This window comes from Lacerta agilis, chromosome 5 (genome assembly GCF_009819535.1).
Source record: "Lacerta agilis isolate rLacAgi1 chromosome 5, rLacAgi1.pri, whole genome shotgun sequence".
NCBI classification, from domain to species: Eukaryota; Metazoa; Chordata; class Lepidosauria; order Squamata; family Lacertidae; genus Lacerta; species Lacerta agilis.
The window spans coordinates 88830297-88853421 of NC_046316.1; the positions used below are offsets into that span (position 1 = coordinate 88830297).

General features: G+C 46.8%; 1 protein-coding gene across 2 annotated transcripts in view; it reads left to right on the forward strand.

The window, feature by feature from the left end:
- Nucleotides 1–244: 244 nt before the first annotated feature.
- Nucleotides 245–23125, forward strand: part of CHRD (chordin) — a 53081-nt gene continuing 30200 nt past the window's right edge. Inside the window, exons 1-5 of one of the 2 annotated variants that reach the window (XM_033150762.1) lie at nt 245–550; nt 4431–4534; nt 10579–10705; nt 17371–17517; nt 22072–22189. In XM_033150762.1, coding sequence (XP_033006653.1) covers nt 400–550; nt 4431–4534; nt 10579–10705; nt 17371–17517; nt 22072–22189 — 647 coding nt within the window. In that variant the 5' untranslated portion in view covers nt 245–399. The remainder of the gene's footprint in view (nt 551–4430; nt 4535–10578; nt 10706–17370; nt 17518–22071; nt 22190–23125) is intronic. The other variant, XM_033150761.1, reaches the window with a different exon arrangement.

Genomic DNA, 23125 nt, shown 5'->3' on the forward strand with positions numbered 1-23125 from the left:
CGGCCCGTCCCGCGGCGGCGCTCTCGTCCTCCCGCAGCAGCGGAGCCCGGCAGGGACCGGAGCGGCGGCGGCGGCGGCGGGCCAGGCAGCCTCCTGCCCGCCCAGACGAGAGGACGTCCCGTCCAGGACTGCGCGGAGGGCGAGGACGAGAGGCGGAGGCGGTGGGAGGGGGCCCAATCCGTCGCCGCCGCCTCCCCGATCCTTCCCCCCTGTCCCCACCCCCCACCCCCCGCGGCGGTGCTGAGCGGGCCCCCCACCGGGGCCGCGATGTGCCGCCGCCTTTGTTTGCTCGAGGAGATGCCCCCTCCGCGCCGCTTGGCCCGCGCCGGCGCCTATAAAGGCCGCCGGGGCCAGACGGGACGGTGACTCGCTCCGGGATCCCGCGCTCGCCTCGCCGCGATGACCCTCCTGGGCGCGGCGCTGCTGCTGCTGCTCCTGCCGCCACTCGCCCTCGTGTGGCCGGGCCACGGCTCAGCCCCGCGCCCGCCCAAGCCCCTCTTGCCCATCCAGCCCGAATCGGCGGACCCTCTACCCTCCAAGGGGGCGGCAGGTAGGACCCTCTTCCTCCTTCCTGGGACGCGCGGGTGTCGGAGGCTTCTTTGCGGGAGATGGGCACGGCACCCCCCACCCCTCGGAAGAAGGGTGCACCCTGACGTAGCCCTGTCTCCCTTGCTTGGTTGGCACAGCTGCCCGGGCGGCGGCAGGCGAGCCTCCCATCTGCTTCCCATGGACGGATTTCGAAGACCCCGCCCGTGCGGCAACCACGTCGAGGCGGGCGGTGGATGGGGACGCGGGCGTTTAGGAAGCCTCCCGGTCCGCTCGGACGAACGCGGGCGGGTTACGGACGGGCGAGGAGCGCGCTTCCAAGTGGGACAGGCGGGAAATGGTTGTGGGTGCAGGAATGCCTGCTGTGTGAGAGAGTGACACGGGTGTTTGTGTGTGTGTGGAAGGGGCCAGCGTGCAACGGGAGGCACCAAACGCAGCAGATGGCACGAATCTGGGTAGGAAGAAAAGTTTCTTGCTAGGAACACACACACACACCCCGGTTTTGCCCAGAGCTATTCCACACAAGACACCCACACTCGTTAAGTGTTCTAGATGTGCAGTCTTGGGTGCTGTGAGTTTTGCAGGAATGCCAAGCGGGTCGAGGCACGGCTCAACAGGCATAGCTACGCACAAGTCACAGACTTTCACCTTTAAGGCTCAGTCCTGGAACAGGTGAAGAACTGGCGGAGCACATTAGGTGTCCCTAAGATTATGCAGCAGGCAGCCCTGATGGATCAGTGGTTGGGAAAATGGACTCCCTGAGCAGAGAAGGTGGACTTCCCATCAAATTTAAATCTCCGGAGATTTTATTTTATTTTTAATCAGAGCGGGAAGGAACGCGGAGGAAAAGAATTGGGGAGAAATCACCAGCTCAACTATTGCAAGGCAGCCTAAGCCGTTGTAACAGTTGGTAGAGCTTCAAACTCTTAATCTCAGGGTCCGGTTTGAGCCTCAATTTGGCAAAAAGATTCCTGCATTGCAGGGGGTTGGACTAGATGACCCTCGGGGGTCCCTTCCAGCTCTGCAATTCTAGGATTCTAACTGAAATGCATATTTATTTTATTGAGCAAGATTTATATATCACCTAATCAACAAAAGCCTGTCCATTAAAATTATTCGTTAAAAATACCAATTAAAAAAACCCCACGTCGACATGAAATATATCAGCATCCAAATTAATCCCCTTATTTATTCATGTACCTCTTCTCGTTCCATTCCTCTCCTGCCTTGGAAATTTATTTATTTATCTTGTTTATTTAGATTTGTATGTTCCTTGAGGCAGGGACCTGACTTGTTTCTTAATATTATAATTGTTCATCCTCACAACAACCCTGTGAGGCAGGAGAGGATGAGAGGCAGTAATTGGTCCAAAGTCACCCAGTGAGCTCCGTGGCCAAGCGGGGATTTGAACCCTAGCCCCCCAGGTGTGAGTACAGCACTTTAACCACTACACCACACTGTCTTTAATGGTCCTATTAGAGAGCATCCAGTCAACATTTACATAGCAGATATATAAATTATTAGGCGTTGCCAGGATTTTTGTTGGGGGGGGGGCAGGACTTTTGTGGGGGGGGGCAGAACCGACTAAGTGTTTCTATTGTTCTACTTGATCGGGGGGGGGGGGGAGCTGCCCCCCTTGTATACTCCCCCAGTGCTTTTTTTCTAAAAAAAAATGTTTAGGGGTACTCTCATTTGCCTACTCATATTGAAATACTGCCCCTCAATGAGACCAAACGTAGATTCACAAAATGTTTAGGGCCCCCCCCCCCGAACAAAAACACTGTCTATGCCCATGCGGCAGGTCTACATAGGCTGCAGGTGGTGGGTTAGGGTGGATTGGGAACTGCGTGCTTGAGATGCGAAATAGAGAATGTTTGGGAAAGGGGTGATGCTTGGGCCTAGGGCTGAAATCCTGTACCTGGAAGTGGCGAACCCCACTGAGAATGGGTGGATTTACTTCTGAGTTAAACATGCATAGGAATCCATTGTTAAGTCCGCTCATTATTAAACACACCCTTTGCAACTGGAAGTTCTGGTTCCTAATTCCAAATTGGGGGTGTCTGATCAGTATTGGGGGAAATGTACTCCTGAGTCCTGTCCATGCCTGCAGTTGCTCTTCAAAATAATAATAATAATAATAATAATAATAATAATAATAATAATAATAATTAATTTTAAACATCTTTATTGAAAGTTCAAAAAGTACATAATTATATGTGCACTGAACATTTTGAGATGTAATTAAAAGAGAGAAAAAGAAATAGGAGGAACAGAACCCATGCAGAAGAGAAAATAAAGGGGGGGACCCAAAAAACTATATATTTTACAAGGTTGTTACTGTACTTCACCAGATCTTAACCTATTACAGAATTTGCAAGAACGGATTCCAAATATCATTGAATTTGACCATGGCAAGTCTGAGTTCATATGCCAGTTGTTCATATGTTGCGAGTTTGTATAAGTCTTCAAGCCTATCGTAGGAGGGAGACGCGTTTTTATTTTTCCAACTGATGAATTGGATGCCTGTAGTTGCTCTTTCCTTCATCGCTGCTTCTTTGGCGCTGAGAAGAAGTTTGAAGGTTATAAACTCGGTTGAGTCCTAAATGAACTGGACAGCTCAGTTGGTTAGAGCAGGGGTAGGCAACCTAAGGCCCGTGGGCCGGATGTGGCCCAATCGCCTTCTCAATCCGGCTTGCGGACGGTCTGGGAATCAGCGTGTTTTTACATGAGTGGAATGTGTCCTTTTATTTAAAATGCATCTCTGGGTTATTTGTGGGGCATAGGAATTCGTTCATCCCCCCCCCCAAAAAAAATATAGTCTGGCCCACCACATGGTCTGAGGGACGGTGGACCGGCCCATGGCTGAAAAAGGTTGCTGACCCCTGGGTTAGAGCATGGTACTTGCCTAGGTTGCAGGTTCGATCCCCGTATGGGACAGCTACGTATTCCTGCATTGCAGGGGGTTGGACTAGATGATCCATGGGGTCCCTCTTCCAATTTGACAATTCAATGATTCTAAGAAAGGAAGCCTTGAGGGCAGGGCTCTGGAGGGCGGGGCAGGAGGTTGCTGGGTGGACCTGGGTGAGTCAGCAGACAGCCTGTGATTTATTTGGGGGAGGGGGTGCAGGCAGCTGGAAGACCGTGTACAGTATTTCCTGCACACCTGAGGTGAAGAAGAAGGGCCTCAGAAGTTGATGTCAGGGTCCAGGTTGGTTCATTTGGAGAGAGGTGGTCCTGAGCCATTTACCGGTATGATGCTGGATAGCTTAAAGGGGTTCACATGGAGCTGGGAAAGTGCAGGCAGGAGGCTTGCCAGGGCCAATTGCAAGCATCTCCAGTTAAAATGACCAGAGGCAGCAGATTTGGGGCTGGATTCATAGAATCCTAGAGTTGGAAGAGACCCCAAGGGCCATCCAGTCCAACCCCCTGCCAAGCAGGAAACACCATCAAAGCATTCCTGACAGATGGCTGTCAAGCCTCCGCTTAAAGACCTCAGATTCAGATAGCTGCTGCCAGTCAGTGCTCAGCTGAGTGGCTCAGTGATCTGACTCTGGGATAAGGCTTTTGAAAGCGATGGAGTGTGTGGAACTGGCAACATTAACAGCAAAGATTGGAGACAACAGAATTTGAAATAGGAGCATCAGCGTTATTTATTAAGATTAATAGGTTAGAATGGATGTATTGAATATTATAAGTGAAATATGCATCATTTAAGAGTAAATATGGAAACCATGGAAATGGGGTATGGTAAGTCAGTGGATAAAGTAATTTATGGTCTATGCCAAAATCTGTAAAGTTTTTTTTTTATATATAGAGGCAACTTCATATGAGGCTTTCAGGAGCAATCAAGACTCTTCCTCTCCCCCCCCCCCAATTTCTTTTAGGCTGCTCTTTCGGTGGCAGATCCTATGCCCTGGAGGACACTTGGCATCCTGACTTGGGCGAGCCTTTTGGCATCATGCACTGCGTGGTCTGCTCCTGCGAGCCGGTAAGTGGTTATTTCCGGTTCTTTTCTCTCTCTCTCTCTCTTTTTCTAGATGTGGGAGGGGGTTGCTGCAGAACCCCCCCCCCCCCGAGCAGGATTGGGGAACCTTTTCCAGCACAGGGGCCACATTCCCTTCTGAGCAACCTTTCGGAGGGCCGCAGAGTACCAGTGGGCGGGGCCAGGTGCCAGAGGTGGGCGGAGCTACAAATGGGACTTTTCCCTTGGTGCTGTAGGCTGGTTTCAGCACAAACTCACCTGCCCTGTTCTGTCCTCCACCTATGATGATGATGATAATAATTATTTTATTATTTATACCCCGCCCATCTGGCTGGGTTCCCCCAGCCACTCTGGGCAGCTTACTGTACACATAAAAAATATTGAAACATCAAACGTTAAAAACATCCCGATACAGGGCTGCCCCCACTCCCTGGACCACTACACCACTGCTTGCAACCCATCCAAGGCGTAGCGCTGTCTGTCTGATTCCTCCATCTTAAGTCTCACTCTTGCCCTTTTAGCAGGGAGGAAACTTGGTACAGTGGTACCTCTGGTTACGAACTTGATTCGTTCTGGAGGTCTGTTCTTAACCTGAAACCATTTTTAACCTGAGGTACCACTTTAGCTGAGGGACGCGGGTGGCGCTGTGGGTTAAACCGCAGAGCCTAGGGCTTGCTGATCAGAAGGTCGGCGGTTCGAATCCCCACAGTGACGGCGTGAGCTCCCGTTGCTCGCTCCCAGCTCCTGCCCACCTAGCAGTTCAAAAGCATGTCAAAGTGCAAGTAGATAGATAGATAGGTACCTCTCCGGCGTTTCCGCGCGCTGCTCTGGTTCGCCAGAAGCGGCTTAGTCATGCTGGCCACATGACCCGGAAGCTGTACGCCGGCTCCCTTGGCCAATAAAGCGAGATGAGCGCCGCAACCCCAGAGTCGTCCACGACTGGACCTAATGGTCAGGGGTCCCTTTACCTTTACCTTACCACTTTAGCTAATGGGGCCTCCCACTGTCGCCGTGGCGCAATTTCTGTTCCCATCCTGAGGTAAAGTTCTTAACCTGAGGAACTACTTCTGAGTTAGCGGAGTCTGTAACCCAAAATGTTTGTAACCCAAGGTGTTTGTCACCCAAGGTACCACTGTACAGTATTAGTTGGTTCTGCCTCTCATTGGCTCTGGCGCCACCTGCTGTTGGCCTCCTTGCCTTCCTCCCATTAAGAACCAGCCACCACCGCCACTACCTACCCTCGAAGCAGAGTCATGTCCCAGAAGCAGCCATCTTAAAGCCATTGCATGATACCCTGCATTGAGCTTGCCTCTTTCCAATCAGGAACACAGAAAAGCAGAAGGTGGTCTCCTTTTAGAGCAAGTAGCTTTTCCATGCTTTTGGCCGAGTAAGCCTCTCCCCCCCCCCTTTTCATAGGGTGACAATCTGTGCTTCCAGTTCACACTTTAAAACACCTTTAAAAAAATAAAATCTAAGATCTGCTTCGGGAACAGGAAGTTCAGGAAACTCTGTTCTCTTCTGTATGACAAAATCTACGCAGGCACACAAATACTGAGTGAGTTCCAAACTAGGTGAGACCACAAGAGAGCCATGACCAGATTATCTCCTGTGGGGTTTGTTTTTGTTTTTAAAAGAAAGAAATTAAAGGTAGATACATTTGAAACAAACCATCTCCCCTCCCTGCATACACACAGCTGCGTTTACCCTTTTTGGGGCGGAGGGGTGGACCGGGAAGAGCTCATCCCAGACCTCCCACCTTCATTACTCCCCAAGAGAGGCTCAAAAGTGCATTTAGTCACTCATTTTTAATGTAATGTAGAAAACTGCTTTCTTTTTCTTTCTGTCACACACGGACACAAATCTCTTAATCACTTCAAGGTATGTGTAGGAGCCTTGCCTCAAGCCTCTTGTATTGATTTTAAACAGTTTTTAATGTTGTGTTTTACACTGCTGTGACCTGCCATAGTCACACCTTCTGGCGGAGGACAGGTTATTAGGAACAGTAATTATGTTAATGGTAACTAAAGTGATCAGAGAGTTGGGATTTCAGAGTAGGGCTCTGGGTTGCAATTCTGTTCTGTCATTTGCATGTCTTTTTTGGACAAGGCCCTCACCTAATCCCCCATCAGCTGCAAAACAGGAAATTATAGTGTCCTGCAAAATGTAAAAGCAAAATAAAAAAATTCCTTCCAGTAGCACCTTAGAGACCAACTGGAGAAGTGTGCATGCACACGAAAGCTCATACCAAGAACAAACTTAGTTGGTCTCTAAGGTGCTACTGGAAGGAATTTTTTATTTTGTTTTGACTATGGCAGACCAACACAGCTACCTACCTGTAACTGCAAAATGTAGATAGTCACACACACACACACACACACACACACACACACACTTCAGCTTGTTTATCTATTGGTCTATTAGTTGATTATTTTCTTTTCAGATTGTATTAAATTATTGTGTTGCTCTTTGATGATATTTTCAATAAGTTGCCTCATGTACTGTTTTTTTCCTTTTTTAAAAGTGGGGGTGCAAAGAAATTCATAAATAACAGGGAGGCTGGGAAAGCAGATCTCATAAACACCGCACTTGCAGGTGCCCTTTATTGGGGAAGTGCCTGTACTTTTGGACACAGTCACATTATTCCCTTTCCGCCGTCCTTTTGCTGCACGATACGCTCCAAGACAATTTCCTGAAGCAAATCTGCCGTCGCTGTTTGTCCCAGCTGCAGGGAGAGAGCAGTGCTGGGGCACAGGATTCATCTCTGGTGCAGTTGGAGAGGCAAGCAGGCGGATTGGCTTTGCCCTGTGGTCTGTTTGGCTTTGGTAGCCCAGAGAAGAGAAAAACGAGTGTTGATAATATGGTAGCCATCTTCAAATATCTGAAGGGCTGTAAGATGGAAGAGGGAGCGAGCTTGTTTTCTGCTGCTTCAGAGGGTAGGGACCCAAACCAATGGATTCAAATGACAAGGAAGGGGATTCCCACGAAATGTTAGGAAGAACTTTCTGGTGTTAAGAGCTGTTCAACAGTAGAACGGACTCCCTTAGAAGGTGGTGGGCTTTCCCTCATTGGAGGTCTTAAAACAGAGGTTGGGTGGCCACCTGTCCAGGGATGCTTTAGCTGTGATTCCTGCATTGAAGGGGGCTGGGCTAGATGACCCTTGGGTCCCTTCCAACTCTATAATTCTGTTATTCTTCATGAACCTCTAATGGCCCCTCCATACACCATTTTTTAGGGCACATTTATAACTATTTGAATTGATGCTTTTGAATTATGGTGCTGGAGGAGACTCTTGAGAGTCCCATGGAATGCAAGAAGATCAAACCTATCCATTCTGAAGGAAATCAGCCCTGAGTGCTCACTGGAAGGACAGATCCTGAAGTTGAGGCTCCAGTACTTTGGCCACCTCATGAGAAGAGAAGACTCCCTGGAAAAGACCCTGATGTTGGGAAAGATGGAGGGCACAAGGAGAAGGGGACGACAGAGGATGAGATGGTTGGACAGTGTTCTTGAAGCTACTAACATGAGTTTGGCCAAACTATGAGAGGCAGTGAAGGATAGGCGTGCCTGGCGTGCTCTGGTCCATGGGGTCACGAAGAGTCGGACACAACTGAACGACTGAACAACAACAATAACTATTCGCACTGATGATGCTCTCAGGCTGCTCACATGCAGTCCCTCTTTCATAATTCCATAGCTAGCTATACCACGAATGTCCTGGTTTGTTTATGTCCTGCTTTTGTTGCGCAACAACCCCTCCAGACAGCAATAATGCAGTAGCCCTGGGGAAGCATGGAAAGAGCAACCTAAAGCAGAACAAAAACACCATTGATGTTCTGTTATTGTGTCAAGAACATGTTGCAGGATGTACCCGCAATGAAACACTAGCCTGGAGGGTTAGAGTCCTAGAGGAAGCAACCACACAAATGAACACACACACGCACACTGGAAGGAGATGTCCCACTTCCATCATACAACTCTTTGTACAGTGATGTTGTATCAGAGCCATGGACATCCACGAGCTCATCCAGTTCCTTGCCCCTGCGTGACCCCTAGCACTCAGATTACCAGCTTGCTTTAAAATAAAATAAAATAAAAGTTTCTAACAGAGCCTGAGATGTGAGAAAGAAAGTACAGGCTCTGATCTTCTCATTTTGGTGTGTGAGATAAATTAGCCTGCTCCTCCGCTCTGCTTGGAAAAAATTCTGCAGATGCCCTTGTCAGAACTGCTTCCTCCTGGGGTTGGGAGAGTCGGGAGTGGAGGTGAAATGATTTTACTCCCAGTAATTCCTCTCACATTTCTCCTTGACAAATGTTGATATTAAGAAATCACATGGTATTCTTGGATTATTTACTGATTACGCAGTAAATATTTGATATCAATATGTGGCATGCAATGCAATCTAGAATTTGATAGTTGACATTGCAGTTGGCGTTTGACACTATTGAATGGTTGGCGAGGATAACTTTTGACTGCTTGACATTTAATGGTCTTTGGCAGTATTTACTGTGGTTGTCAAAATGAAAAAACAAATTGAATATGTAAGCATATTTGATAGATGAGATGCAACAACATTCAATCTTCCCAGTATTTGATATTTCATATTTGACAGCTGTCAAGATAAAAATAATCGAGAAAAATCAGCAAGCCAGGTAACGCCTGGAAATGTCAAAATAAATTTCACATTCAGATTCTGTGTTTTGAATTCCACTTTCAAATATCGAGGATCATTGTAGGTTATTTTGGCACATTTTAATGTTTTGTGTAATTCTTTTCAGCTCTCATTGGGGCTCATCTCTCTTTCAACCTTCATCCCCTGGACCACTAGTTTGGCAATACAAAAAAAAAAAAAGTTTGTTCTTGGTATGAGCTTTCGTCTGCATGCACACTTCTTCAGATATACACATGCACACGAAAGCTCATACCAAGAACAAACTTAGTTGGTCTCGAAGGTGCTACTGGAAGGATTTTTTTTTTATTTTGTTTCAACTACGGCAGACCAACATGGCTACCTACCTGTAACTAGTATGGCAATGTGAGCGGATAACAGTAAAGAATTGTATTACGGTGATGCATTTACAGGTGTAAACTACTACTGTCCCCTGGTGTGAAATTGGAAAGCACCCATGTTCAGTCGTTCTGTCGTGTCTGACTTTTCATGACCCCCATGGACCAGAGGACGCCAGGCACGCCTATCCTCCACTGCCTCCCGCAGTTTGGCCAAAGTCATGTTAGTCGCTTCGAGAACACTGTCCAACCATCTCATCCTCTGTCATCCCCTTCTCCTTGTGCCCTCCATATTTCCCAACATCATGGTCTTTTCCAGGGAGTTTTCTCTTCTTCTCTTCTCATGAGGTGGCCAAAGCACCCATAGACAGTAGCATTTCGCTATCATAACAGCAGTGGCTTTTAGCCGATGCAGCATGCAACTTTCAGAACTTAGCTCTGCACCTTAAACAACTTCTTCTTTCTATGAGGAACGGCTTAGGGAGCTGGGTATGTTTAGCCTGGAGAAGAGAAGGTTAAGGGGTGATATGATAGCCATGTTCAAATATATAAAAAGATGTCATATAGAGCAGGGTGAAAGGTTGTTTTCTGCTGCTCCAGAGAAGCGGACATGGGGCAATGGATTCAAACTACAAGAAAGAAGGTTCCACCTAAACATTAGGAAGAACTTCCTGACAGTGAGAGCTGTTCAGCAGTGGAATTTGCTGCCAAGGAGTGTGGTGGAGTCTCCTTCTTTGGAGGTCTTTAAGCGGAGGCTTGACAGCCATCTGTCAGGAATGCTTTGATGGTGTTTCCTGCTTGGCAGGGGGTTGGAATGGATGGCCTTTGTGGTCTCTTCCAACTCTATGATGATTCTTCTTCTTCTTCTTCTTCTTCTTCTTCTTCTTCTTCTTCTTAAAAAAAGAAGAGTGAAGTGAGGCTTCTCTGAAACCGATCATGAGCTACAAGGTGCATATTCTGTGAGGTCCAGCTCAGATGTGGAATGCATAGCAAATGCCTCAGATGCATGTCCCCCGTCATCCATATTTTCTCTTTCCCTCCACAGCAGAGGAATCGCCGTGGGAAGCCGACAGGCAAAGTCAGCTGCAAGAACATTAAGCACGACTGTCCCACCCCTCCTTGCAGTGACGCCATCCTGCTGCCAGGACACTGCTGCAAAACCTGTCCGAAGGGTAAGGGTTGATGTTGACGGTGGTGGGTCCTATGTTTTCCGTGGGGCGAAGGTAAAGTGGGTTGTCCTCGGGGGGTTGTGGTCCTCCCTGACACTAGCCAATCTGGCCTTCTCCCACGGCAGATGCATATTTAGGGGCCCTCATGAAGTGGGGTGTGAATTCGCCTCAATTTCTAAACCACTTGCCTCACGGAGCCCCCTGGCATTCAGGCGCCATTTTTCCTGTCCAGCCAGTCAGTTCCGTTGGTCAGAGGAGGGTAGTGAATTGAGTGCTGGACCTTGACTGGGGAGACCCATCTTGTCCACAAAGCTCACTTGATGACCAGCCACTATCTCTCAACCTAACTTTTCTCATAAAATTGGAGAGGGGCAGGTGTATGTTTGCCACCCTGACTTGGTAGGCAAATGCTCAGGATCGAAACAGGAAACAAGAAAATAAAGGCAGTCCCCAAGTTTCTTTAGGTTATGCTGATTATAGAATCAGCCTAAAAGTGATTCATGAGGACTAGAAGCTTCCTCCATTTTTGGTACAGAGCAGAAGAGAAAGGGCACTCATAATCTTAAGGACCAACATTATATGAACCCGTCCCCTGGCAGAGTTTGTGTATGAAACGCTCCGCTGTAACAGCTCGTGTAAGATGCATCCTTTCCAGCCTTTGCTGGCAGCAGTTTGAGGACACACCCTGAAGCCTGTCGCTGCAGGCGACTTCCATTTGAAAAGCTACTGTTTTCACGGAGAGGCTTGTGTGTCAAATCTCTCAGGCTGGAGGTGGAAGGGGAGGATATCCGAAGGAACGGATGCTCTCTGGTTTATTCAGTGTGTTGATTTTGTGCATTGAGCCGGGGCCTGCTTCCCCTGTATAGTCTATTCCCCAGTTTGTTTGGGTCTCTCTGGGCATCTGAGAAGAAGGGAGCTTGTCTGTGATCATAACACCCTGAACAACCACACCTGCCCCAGCCAGCTCAGCAGAGTTTGTTCTGGGACGGGAGACTGCTTGGGAACACAAGAGGGTTGTACTTTCACAAGAGTAGGAAGGGTGCAGCCTGGTGGGGGCTTGAATGTTGCAAATGGACCATCGAGATATTGCAAATGGGTTGTTGGGTTTTGGTTTTGGTTTTTTAAACTTATTTTCCTTGGAAACAGTAACTCTGGATTAAATGGGGGTAAAATGCAGCCTGGCATTTTTAATGACAACAATGTCATAGGGACTGTGCAAGAAAAACCTTACAGGAGCATTGATCCCCACAAATAATAATAATAATAATAATAATAATAATAATAATAATAATAATAATAATAATAATTTTATTATTTATACCCCATCCATCTGGCTGGGCTTCCCTAGCCACTCTGGGCGACTCCCAGAAAAATAATAAAAACACTATAAAACATCGAACATTACAAACTTCCCTAAACAGGGCTGCCTTCAGGTGTCTTCTAAAAGTCAGATAGTTCTTTATCTCCTTGACAACTGAAGGGGTGTGTGTGTTCCACAGAGAGGGTGCCACTACCGAGAAGGCCCTCTGCCTGGTTCCCTGTAACTTTGCTTCTCGCAGTGAGGGAACCAGCAGAAGACCCTCGGAGGAGGACCTCAGTGCCCATCTAGAAGCTCCCTGGGTCTTGCTTTGGCTATAACTCTCCCCCCCCCATCCTGGGTGCAAGTTCCAAACCAGCTAGTGGCAGGCAAGCGCCTCCTATCTCAGATACAAAGCGGAAAATTGGACATTCCATGATGATGATGATGAAGAAGAAGAGTTTGGATTTGATATCCCGCTTTTCACTACCCGAAGGAGTCTCAAAGCGGCTAACATTCTCCTTTCCCTTCCTCCCCAACAACAAACACTCTGTGAGGTGAGTGGGGCTGAGAAACTTCAGAGAAGTGTGACTAGCCCAAGGTCACCCAGCAGCTGCATGTGGAGGAGCGGAGACACGAACCCGGTTCACCAGATTACAAGTCTACCGCTCTTAACCACTACACCACACTGGCTCTCTGATAACCCATGTCTAGCCCCATGAACCCCAAAGGCGCCCCCATGCACCTACCTATGCCTATTCTCTCCTCCAGGCACTTCAGCAGATGGGACTGGGAAATGTGTGGTCTTACCGGTGTTGTTGAGTGACACTCCCATCCTCCTTGCCTGTCGGCTCTGCTGCCTGGGTCAGATGGGAGTTTGTGAATCCAACAAAATCTGGAGGGGCAAAGTCAGTCAAAGGAAGGGATGGGAGCCATGCCTCTCTGGAAAACACATTTTTCATAGAATAATAGAACAATTTAATTGTTGAGTTGGTAGGGACCCCCATGGGTTATCTAGCCCAACCCCCCCTGCAATGCAGCAATCTCAATGCGCAGTTTCCCATCCAATTTGAAACCATACCGGCCCCCTGCTTAGCTTTGCAAACGCGCTGGCAGTTTCATTGCTGCATTCTCACCTGGCATTTGAGGTCAGCAAATTTTAAGCCTGGGGAGCTATTTCCCTAAGCCTAGAACTATCGATCTCTGCAAAAAGGCAGTTACAGGTGGGTAGCCGTGTTGGTCTGCCATAGTCGAAACAAAATAGAAAATTCTTTCCAGTAGCACCTTAGAGACCAACTGAGTTTGTTCTTGGTATGAGCTTTCGTGTGCATGCACACGAAAGCTCATACCAAGAACAAACTCAGTTGGTCTCTAAGGTGCTACTGGAAAGAATTTTCTATTTTGTTGCAAAAAGGCAGTCCGTTGGCAGAGGACAGCTATTGTGTCTCTCCTTGCCTTTCTTGGGTGCTTTCTGTCTGGCCAGTGATTGGACCTTTACTCTTACCCTACTTGACTATTACCCCTCCTCCCGAGTAACTTTTCTGCTCAAAGTCGTTCCCCGCCCCCTCCCCGTCCCAAATTGGCAGAAACTTCAGTTAGATGGATTTGGAAAATGTGCTCGTGTGCGAGTTAGTCTAAATGGGCCAGAAATATTGGCTGCTACTCAGAGCCATGTCTTTGTGTGTTTTTGCCACCTTAGAAGAGGCAGGGTAAGGGGGCCTTGCACAAGACAGTCTCCCAAACCCCGCTAAAACCTTGCACAGGATTTTGGGATACACAGTCAGTCTGCTTGGGGAGCTGGCTGCTCCTGAAGCAGCAGAGAGCCTGGAGAAAATTGTGTCACCTCGCCTGCTTCCCGCTCTTGATGGAAGCCGTCCTGTTGTTGCTCCGTTCCTAAGTGATTTGCACAAACACAATTAACTTTGTCCCAACAAGGATTACATAATAACAGCTTTTGTGCCGGTTCTTTCCCAAGTAGCATACAGACGAGCTCCCCTTGCCAAAAAGCCCTTTCCAACTGGGCTTGGCTGACCGTTGCAACCTGCTAAGGGGTGGCGGTTAACACTCTGGCTTCATGCCAAGGGCTCTCTGTTGATTTCTATGGGACTTTCTCTGGCTTTAAATCAAAAGGGTTTTTAGATCAGCTGTTGTGCAGATCAGGGTGTGAATGGAAGAAGGGAGCAGGGGACCAGAGCTTGCAAGGCCCACAGGTCATATGGGAAACTGGGACCCCCCTCTGAGTCAAGGGTCTTTTCTGGGTCCGTCAGTCAGTGTTAGAAACTGTGCAGCAATGTAAATGGGGAAAGGAAGCATAAATTCTCAGCGGGAAAGGAACAAAGACATGAACTCTAGACTCAGACAAAATTCCACTGTGCATCTTCCACAAGGTGAATTTTTTTCTACTAGATATTTATCTATACTGTACAGTGGTACCTCGGTTTAAGAACAGTCCGGTTTAAGAAAGATTTGGTTTACAAACTCTGCAAAACCGGGGAAAGTGTCTTGGTTTGAGAACTTTACCTCGGTCTAAGAACGGATGCCGAATGGTGGAAGGCGGGAGGCCTCATTAGGGAAAGCGTGTTTCGGTTTAAGAGCGGTTTTGGTTTAAGAACGGACTTCTGGAACGGATTAAGTTCGTAAACTGAGGTACCACTGTATCTATATATATTGGGGTAGGGCATTGCATGAATCTCAGCTAGAGTTTGCCATGCATGAGCAATGGTCACATAGAACTGCCGATTTGGAAGGGACCCCTGAGGATCATCTAGTCCAACCCCCTGCCGTATGGAGCTTTGCCACCTCTGTGACAGCTAAAGCCATGCAGGTCTTATGCATTTACTTATACACAAGGGATTTTCATGCCGGATCCTGGTTTTCTGCAAAAATGTCTCTGTTCAAAGAGGCCTCAAGGCTGCTCAGAATTTAAAACCCACAAAGTATTTGGGTGATATTGGAGGGAGCTATGCAAAAAAGGGGGGATCAATGTTTGCTCATCGGACACTGGATGTAGTGCTTCTCTTTGCTTTTTTGAGCTATTCTCCCACTGCAGCCACATGGCATGATACCATACTGTGCTCTGACTTCATGACAACACCATGTAGGCGATCAGTTTTGGCCACGTGTTGATTTTGCAAAGACAGCTCGGAGCGATGGCACGAAATATTATCCTCACTCTGATTTGGCTTCCCGAAAATACAACGTAATCAATCAGATTTGGCAGTGTAGTAATGCCACAGTGCCAAAGCAGAGGGAAGGCAATGTTTCCTGGCCTCATGCCGGAGTAGCTAAAAAGGAAAAGATGGCTTCAAGTAGCAACAGGGAGAAAGAGACATTGCTGCCACTGCCCGAACATCAACCTGATGGCACAGAATTGGCAAGCAAAGTGAAAAGGGGAGTTTTTAGTAAAACCTTTTGACTCCCAGGAGTGGTAGCATATGGCATAGCTCAATTACATACTGTTCAAGATCTAGCAATATTAAAGGATTTTGCACCTTTCTTGACACTTCCAAGCCTCCAACAGAATAAACAAGTTGGGCAGGCTCTTCTTGGAAGGGCATTCCAACAAGCAAGGTGCCACCAGGGAAAAAGCCCTGCTTCTAAGAATCGGAGGAGGCAAAGTTGCTACAAGCTGATCTTATCACAGGGTGAATATTTCGCTTGTTTGCACACACGAGGGACTCCCAGCCCAGCGAAAGTGAAACTTTGTCCCGAGATGGTTAATTGCACAAGGAGCTCTTGCTGTCCTGGCGGCCGAAGGATCGCTGTGGTCTGGGGACATGCCTTAGCAAACAGTTTACGAAATGACCACCCAGATGCACATTTGAGTAAATAGAAAGCACATTTGGGCAGCGTTCGTGATCGCATGTGGATGCCATAAATCTTTTGCGTTTCTGTCGCAAAGCATCTTAGCTCCCACACCAGTCTTGCTGTGCTCAGAATTAGTCAAAATTCCATGAATACGAGCAACGTTGGGAGATCCAATTCCTGGGTATTTTGCCAGGGACATTCAACAAGCAAGCTCCAATTTTCAGTTCTGTATCCAAGGCAAAACATGACATGATGGGACTGCCACATTTGTCTGTTCGTGTCTGCCCTCTTGTTCCCTGGACTGAAATGGGTAATATTGTCTTACGGAACGTGGAAAGGGACGTTGTCACTTGGGGGGAGTGTCAAATCCTGCCGTTACCCCCGCCCCCTTTCAGCCCGTCGTTATAATTTGTATAGGAAAGCATTATATATATTAATGCTTTAATCACTTTTTGTATGAGACAGATACATTCTGCAAACTCTTAAAAAGTTGCTGGGTTGTCAAAACATGGGAATGACCACACACTGCCAAGAACAACCTTGGCTAAAAAGAGAGGAATCAACAGTCACCAACACAGCCACCTACGCAGGGAGCGGGGGGGGGGGGGCTGTGGAATTGGAGCAAACCACCCCCCATGGGTCGCTACAACTCCCATAATCCCTGACTATTGGGCATGCTGGCCTGGGGCCGATGGGAGCTTGAGTCCAACGAGATCCGAAGACCCAACACATTTTGGCCCACGCAGAGAGATCTGCCTCACCCTCTTCTTCTTTTAAAGTTTTAGACATCCAGGGAAATACCTGTTTTATATGCCCAAGCTTTTAATTGAATAGTCATATCTGGTTGGTTATTACTTATTTTGTGGCAGCTGGTTTTTTGTCTACGACTTTACTTCTGCTCTTACTTACCTTAATATTTCATGCTGTTTTAATTTTCGTGTCGGATTTAACAGTGGAGTGTTTTTATTCTTACGTTTGATTCCTGTGTTGAAAAGTGGCCTGTGTGTTTTAGCAATAAATGAAGAGAAATGGAATAAAACTTGCCTCAGGTGACAGATTTTGGGCTCCACAGCTGGTGGCGAATGGCCAGCTGTATCATCTGTTCTTATTATTGCGGTGCTTCAGGGTATGGGAAGCGCCATTTTGGCCGATCATTTTGTTTACCTCAGAGGCCAAAATGTCTTCATCTAGCCCTGAAAATTGGGCACTTTCCTACATGGAGATAATGTAGAGGGGAAATGACATTTAAAGATGGCGAAGGTGGAGTTTCCCACAATGCCTCTGGCACTGGGGCACTGTGATAAATTAAAATGGGAGTTAGACCCATCTGCTTGGTGCTGTTTTCAGGTGCTGCTGGATGCTACCAGGTAAGTTTCTCAGGGAGGAGAGGACCCACCAAAGGCTACTTTTCCTACGGCCACCTTGAACTCAGAGCTGGCCCTCACCAGGAGCAAGAAAGGGGAAGGGGGCGTTGCAAAATGAATCAAAGTGTGTTTCTGTAATCATCTTCTTTCTGTGATGCCAAAAAACAACAACGCCTTGCTTCCTGTCATCCATCATGCAGCCACTCCCAGCATCCCAGAGAAGAGACCCGAGCCGCTGTTTGACAACTTTGAGTACTTTCAGGATAAGGAAGATGACTTACATAGGAATTACAATGACCGCGCCTACCTAAGTTCTGAGGATTTGGTCCGAGATGACAGCCGCATAGGTATGGTCTAGGTGTGCGGGGGACGGGACGGGACACAGAAATCAATTTTCTGGTTTTCTTTCTTTTTAAAAAACAGCAAGCATGTTTCTAGTCCTCGTGACTGCAGGTGTGTCTGATTGCAGTGGAAGCTGGTGCCCTGGGGCTAATGGGACACGGCCCTCCCAAGAATAATGTCAGGCGAAAGAAAGAAAGAAAGAAAGAAAGAAAGAAAGAAAGAAAGAAAGAAAGAAAGAAAGAAATTGCCCCCAAATATCAAAGCCACATACTCCGTCCCACTTTTATTTGAAGTCAGGGACGCTCTGCAAACATTCATGTCAATCTACCGTCCTATGGAAAACCAGGCCTTGCAGCACATCCAAAAAGCCACGTGACAGTTTGGACTGCACTACAAGGCAGCCCTGCTATGAAAGCTTCTACTCCCATCTGTAGTTAGGAGGCTCACCAGCACCCTTGGTATGGCCTTAGAGGGAAGTCCAAGCATGCTCTGAGCTGCTTCCTAGATGTCAGGATATTATTACAAGCCGAGCTGCAAAAGCTGCAGCAGCGGGGCCAGCATGACTATGTGTCTGTTTTTATCCTGTGGGAAAGCCACCAGTTCTACCAGCTTTCTCACACACGTGATGTTTTTGTACTTTACTATCGTACTTTACTTTCACTTCTGGCTGAAAGATGCCGGACACGCTAATGCACAGCTCTGACCTATTGAGCTGGCAAGCAGAGGCATACTCTGCATTTTATCTACAATAAAGTAGTTTTAGCCTTAATGGCTTGTGTGCGTTGCTCTTCACGCTGGGGAACAATCGCATATTATCGATGTGCCCCTGGACTCGAGTAGCCAGGAGGGCACGCAGGCTTCGTCCCTACCTGGGGGTCAGTCTCACAACTTGCCCCCGCGGGACATTTTGCTAATACTAGAGCCACGCCTAAAACTCAAAGCACCTTCTTTGTGGCTAGCCAGAAGGAGGGTGTGGTTGCTAGCTTGAGCAGCATGTTTTTAATTATTATTAATGCTCCTTAAAAGAGAGAAGTGTGTGTCTTTCCATACTATTCCTTTTTAATTTTGCTTTATTTTGCAGTTGTTTTTGGGAACCGGGGTGGAGGATCGGGAGAAGAAATGGTCCCCACATTTGTATTGTTGGAACTGTAGGGCTTTTGTGTGCGTGTGTCTAGGTTTCAGAGAAGTATGGGGATTTTGCATTCCTCCCTCCCCCCCCCTCAAGATTTTAAAAATGTTTTAGTTTGTTTGGCTGTTGTGAGAGGCTGGACTAGAATGGCCTTTGGTCTTCTACAGTGGTGCTTATACGATGTATTCTTTAGACAAAGAATACCTGGGAATCACCTCTTGCATGCAAACGGAAGCTCCTCATTGGTGAGGCAGATGCACTCTGTGCATGCTTGTGCCGTTTGTTTCTTTAGTTCCTCACCAGATCTCCTCTGCTTAGGTCCATGAGAGGAGACTTTGGCTTGCAAGGAAATGCTGGTGGGGCTAACAGTTAAACCATTAGACAGCATCACAGGTCAGCTGAGTAGAATATTCTCAGTTACAGGTAGGTAGCCGTGTTGGTCTGCCATAGTAAAAAAAAAAAAATCCTTACAGTAGCACCTTAGAGGCCAACTAAGTTTGTTCTTGGTATGAGCTTTCGTGTGCATGTGGTATCTGAAGAAGTGTGCATGCAAACGAAAGCTCATACCAAGAACAAACTTAGTTGGTCTCTAAGGTGCTACTGGAAGGATTTTTTTTATTTTTTATTTTGTTTAGAATATTTTCTGCATGTTTTCCTTTGCACGATGCCAGTTGTCGTCATACTTCTGAGCACGCCAGAGAATGCGGAGACACCACTTAAAAATTCTCTTCTCTTTCACTGGTTCATTGTGGGGTGTTGGGTATTCTGGTATCCTTACAATGAAAGGAGTAGCCAGCTTGCAGCACATATGAATCAGTAGTTAGGTAGCACTTCAGAATGTACTGTATTCTTGCACAAGTTTTTTTTTTTTTTTTAATGGATTGCCAAGACGGAATCGTCTGATGAAGTGGACTTTAGCCTGGAAAAGCTTATGCCACAATGAATTTGTTAGTTCTTTAATGTGCAAGTACTGTTCATTTTTCTCGTTTTGCTGAAGTTGCCCTATGGTCTACTTTACAGGGTTGTTGTGAGGATGAAAAGATTGCAAAATACTTTGGCAAACTTAAAACGCTGTTACAAAATGGTGCAGGGGATGGTTTAGATGTAATATGGGATCATGGATTGCACCCTGCCAGTGCACCACACCCAGGCGAGCTGGTCCTACTCAGGCAACAACACGGTGGATATTCCAAGGACCTACGTGTAAAGCCCAATGTCTGTAGGCCTTAATATCCTGATTGTGTCCCAGATTATTCTTTTAAAAATAATTGCATTGTAGAAAATTGTACGTTAGGCAAAACTGCATTAAAATGTGTGTATTGCAATTAATTCACACAAAAAAACTCTGATGAATTTTCAGGGGGACTTTTTTTTTTTAAAGCACAAATTTGACATGGAAATGCAAGAAGTGAATTTAAGATTGGGAAAATGAGAAACAGAGATAACCTAAAAGTGACAGATTTGCCCGTTCCTACACCCCGGTTAAATGCAAACCCGAACCTTGGTATATTAATAATAATAATAATAATAATAATAATAATAATAATAATAATAATAATAATAATAATAATAATAATATTTGTACCCCACCCATCTGGCTGGATTTCCCCAGCCACTCTAGGCAGCTTCCAACAAAAATCAAATACAAAAATATCACACATTAAAAGCTTCCCTAAACAGAGCTGCCTTCAGATGTCCTCTAAATGTCTGGTAGTTGTCTATCTCTTTGACCTCTGCTGGGAAGGTGCTCCAGGGCGGGTGCCACTACCGAGAAGGCCCTCTGCCTGGTTCCCTGTAGCTTTGCTTCTCGCAGTGAGGGAACCGCCAGAAGGCTCTCGGCTCTGGATCTCAGTGTCCGGGCTGAATGATGGGGGTGGAAACGCTCCTTCAGGTATACAGGACGGAGGCCATTTAGGGCTTTAAAGGTCAGCACCAACACTTTGACCTAAAGACTCCAGGTAGCTGCGGCAGAAGTATAGGAAGTGAGGAATTGGAATTTGGCTCTTTTGCAAATCCTGAGGTGGTGCAATTTAGGCCTCCTACAACCTTGTGTCATAAGAACACATTGGGATCAGCCCAATAATTCATCTAGTCCAGCATCCTGTTCTCACAGTGGCCGACCAGATGCCTGCGAGGAACCCACAAGCAGGACCAGAGCCCTCTCCCCTCCTGTGGTCTCCAGCAACTGGTATTTGGGAACATTGCTGCCTCCAACCGTGGAGCCAGAGCACAGCCATCGTAGCTAGTACAGCCAGCTATAGCTATAGCCCTCTCCTCCACGAATTTGCCCCATCCAGTTTTAAAGCCATCAAAGACGGTGCCCACCCCTTCCTCCTGAGGGAGGGAATTCCACAGATTAACAATGTGTTGCAGGAAGAAGTCCTTTCTTTGATCTGTCTCAAATCTTCCACCATTGAGCTCCATTGGCTATCCACGAGTTCTACCATTTTGAGAGGTCCACTTTCTCCACACCAGCCCCAATTTTATACAACTCTGCGGTGCCTTCCATTTCTCGTTTTTTTCCCCCGCAGTCCTCCAATGCTACAGTCTTTCCTCATTGGGAAGTTGCTCCTTTCCCTTGATTATTTGGGTTCCCCATTTCCGAACCTTGTCAAGTAGTTCACTCTTTGCAGCAGATAGATAGAAGGTTGGGGTTTTTTGGGGGGGTCATTACTGTTGTTGTTTTTTGCAGAATGCTGAAGTTAATATAATAAATAGAGGCTTTTTGGAGGACAGCAATAAAGATGATTAATGGCATTTTCCAAATATATAATTGGGACCAGTGCTATCCTTATTGAATTATGTAAAATTCTTCCCCTAGCTAGACAGGACAGAGTCGCTTTTGTATATAATTAGAAATGCAATGATGTTATAATTGAGTAAACAAAGGGATTTATTTTTTTAATTTAAGCAATAATACTGCAGAACAGAATTAACTTTTGGAATCGGTTTATGTCTACAGCGTTTACACGGTTCCTTGAAAATATACATGGGTGCTTTTGTAAGACTCTTGGGATCCAACACCGTAGAAATGAATCTAGCACTTGTGAATTTATAAAACCTACAAAGGACAGATCTGTAAAGTGAGTTTACTAGGTCAGTTTATAAATGTGGTTAGGAATAAATTTATCAGTTTTGAAAATGCAATCACCGGTGTATAAGAGTTTTAATACTTTCAGTATGAGTAAGCATGGTTTTTGTATGTGTGCATGTTTATGTCATCGTTTATTGAACTTGCGTTTAAAAAAAGATACAGGGGAGGCATTATTTATCACATATAAATGTAGAACCGTAGACTTTGATATATATATATATAGAGAGAGAGAGAGAGAGAGAGGGAGAAAGTGAGTGAGTGAGTGTGTTTTCTTCAGGCTTCTTGGATCACTTGCAATGTATGCAGAATCACAGGCAGTTCCCTTTTGCTCCTCAGATTTTGTGTCCTTGCTAACCAGCGGCTCAGAGACCCAGACGCCCGTGTCCAGTGCAGTGGCAAAAGCCAGATTCACTCTTGTGCGCTCTCACCTCCTCTTCTCAATCCACTATGAGAGGTGAGTATGCCCACTCTGATGTTCAGGGTGGGGAGAAGCATGTAGCAGAGGTGGACTTTGGGAAATGTGGTACCCTAAGCGAGGCCAAAATTTGGCACCTCCAATTGTTCCATCTAGCTCAGTACAGTCGTACCTTGGATCCCAAACACCTTGGTACTTGTTACAGGTGGGTAGCCGTGTTGGTCTGCCATAGTCGAAACAAAATAGAAAATTCTTTCCAGTAGCACCTTAGAGAGCAACTGAGTTTGTTCTTGGTATGAGCTTTCGTGTGCATGCACACGAAAGCTCATACCAAGAACAAACTCAGTTGCTCTCTAAGGTGCTACTGGAAAGAATTTTCTATTTTGATTCGACCTTGGTACTTGGACGTTTTGGCTCCCGAACTCCGAAAACCCAGAAGTGAATGTTCTGTTTGCAAATGTTCTTTGGAACCTGAACGTCCGACGGGGCTTCCGATTGGTTGCAAACGCTTTGGTTTCCAAACGTTTTGGAAGTCGAAAGGACTTGCCGGAACGGATCCCGTTTGACTTCCAAGGTTTGACTGTATCGTTTACACTGAGTGGCAGCAGCTCTCCAGGGTTTCAGAAGAGACCATTTCCAACTGTACCTGGAAATGCAGGGGTTGAACCTCTGACCTTCAGCATGCGGCTGTGACCCACCCCTCGCGCACATGCACACACGCACTTGCTGCAGCAATAAAACTGTGAGCACATTTGTGCAGGTACTGGTATGGTTTCAAGCTGGAAGGGGGACCGAGATTCCTGCCTTGCAGGGGGTTCATGGAATCATAGAGTTGGAAGGGACCTCAAGGGTCATCTAGTCCAACCCCCTGCAATGCAGGAATCTCAGCTGGAGCATCCATGACAGATGGCCATCCAACCTCTGTTTAAAAACCTCCAGGGAAGGAGAGTCCGCCTCCTCTTGTGGGAGTCTGCT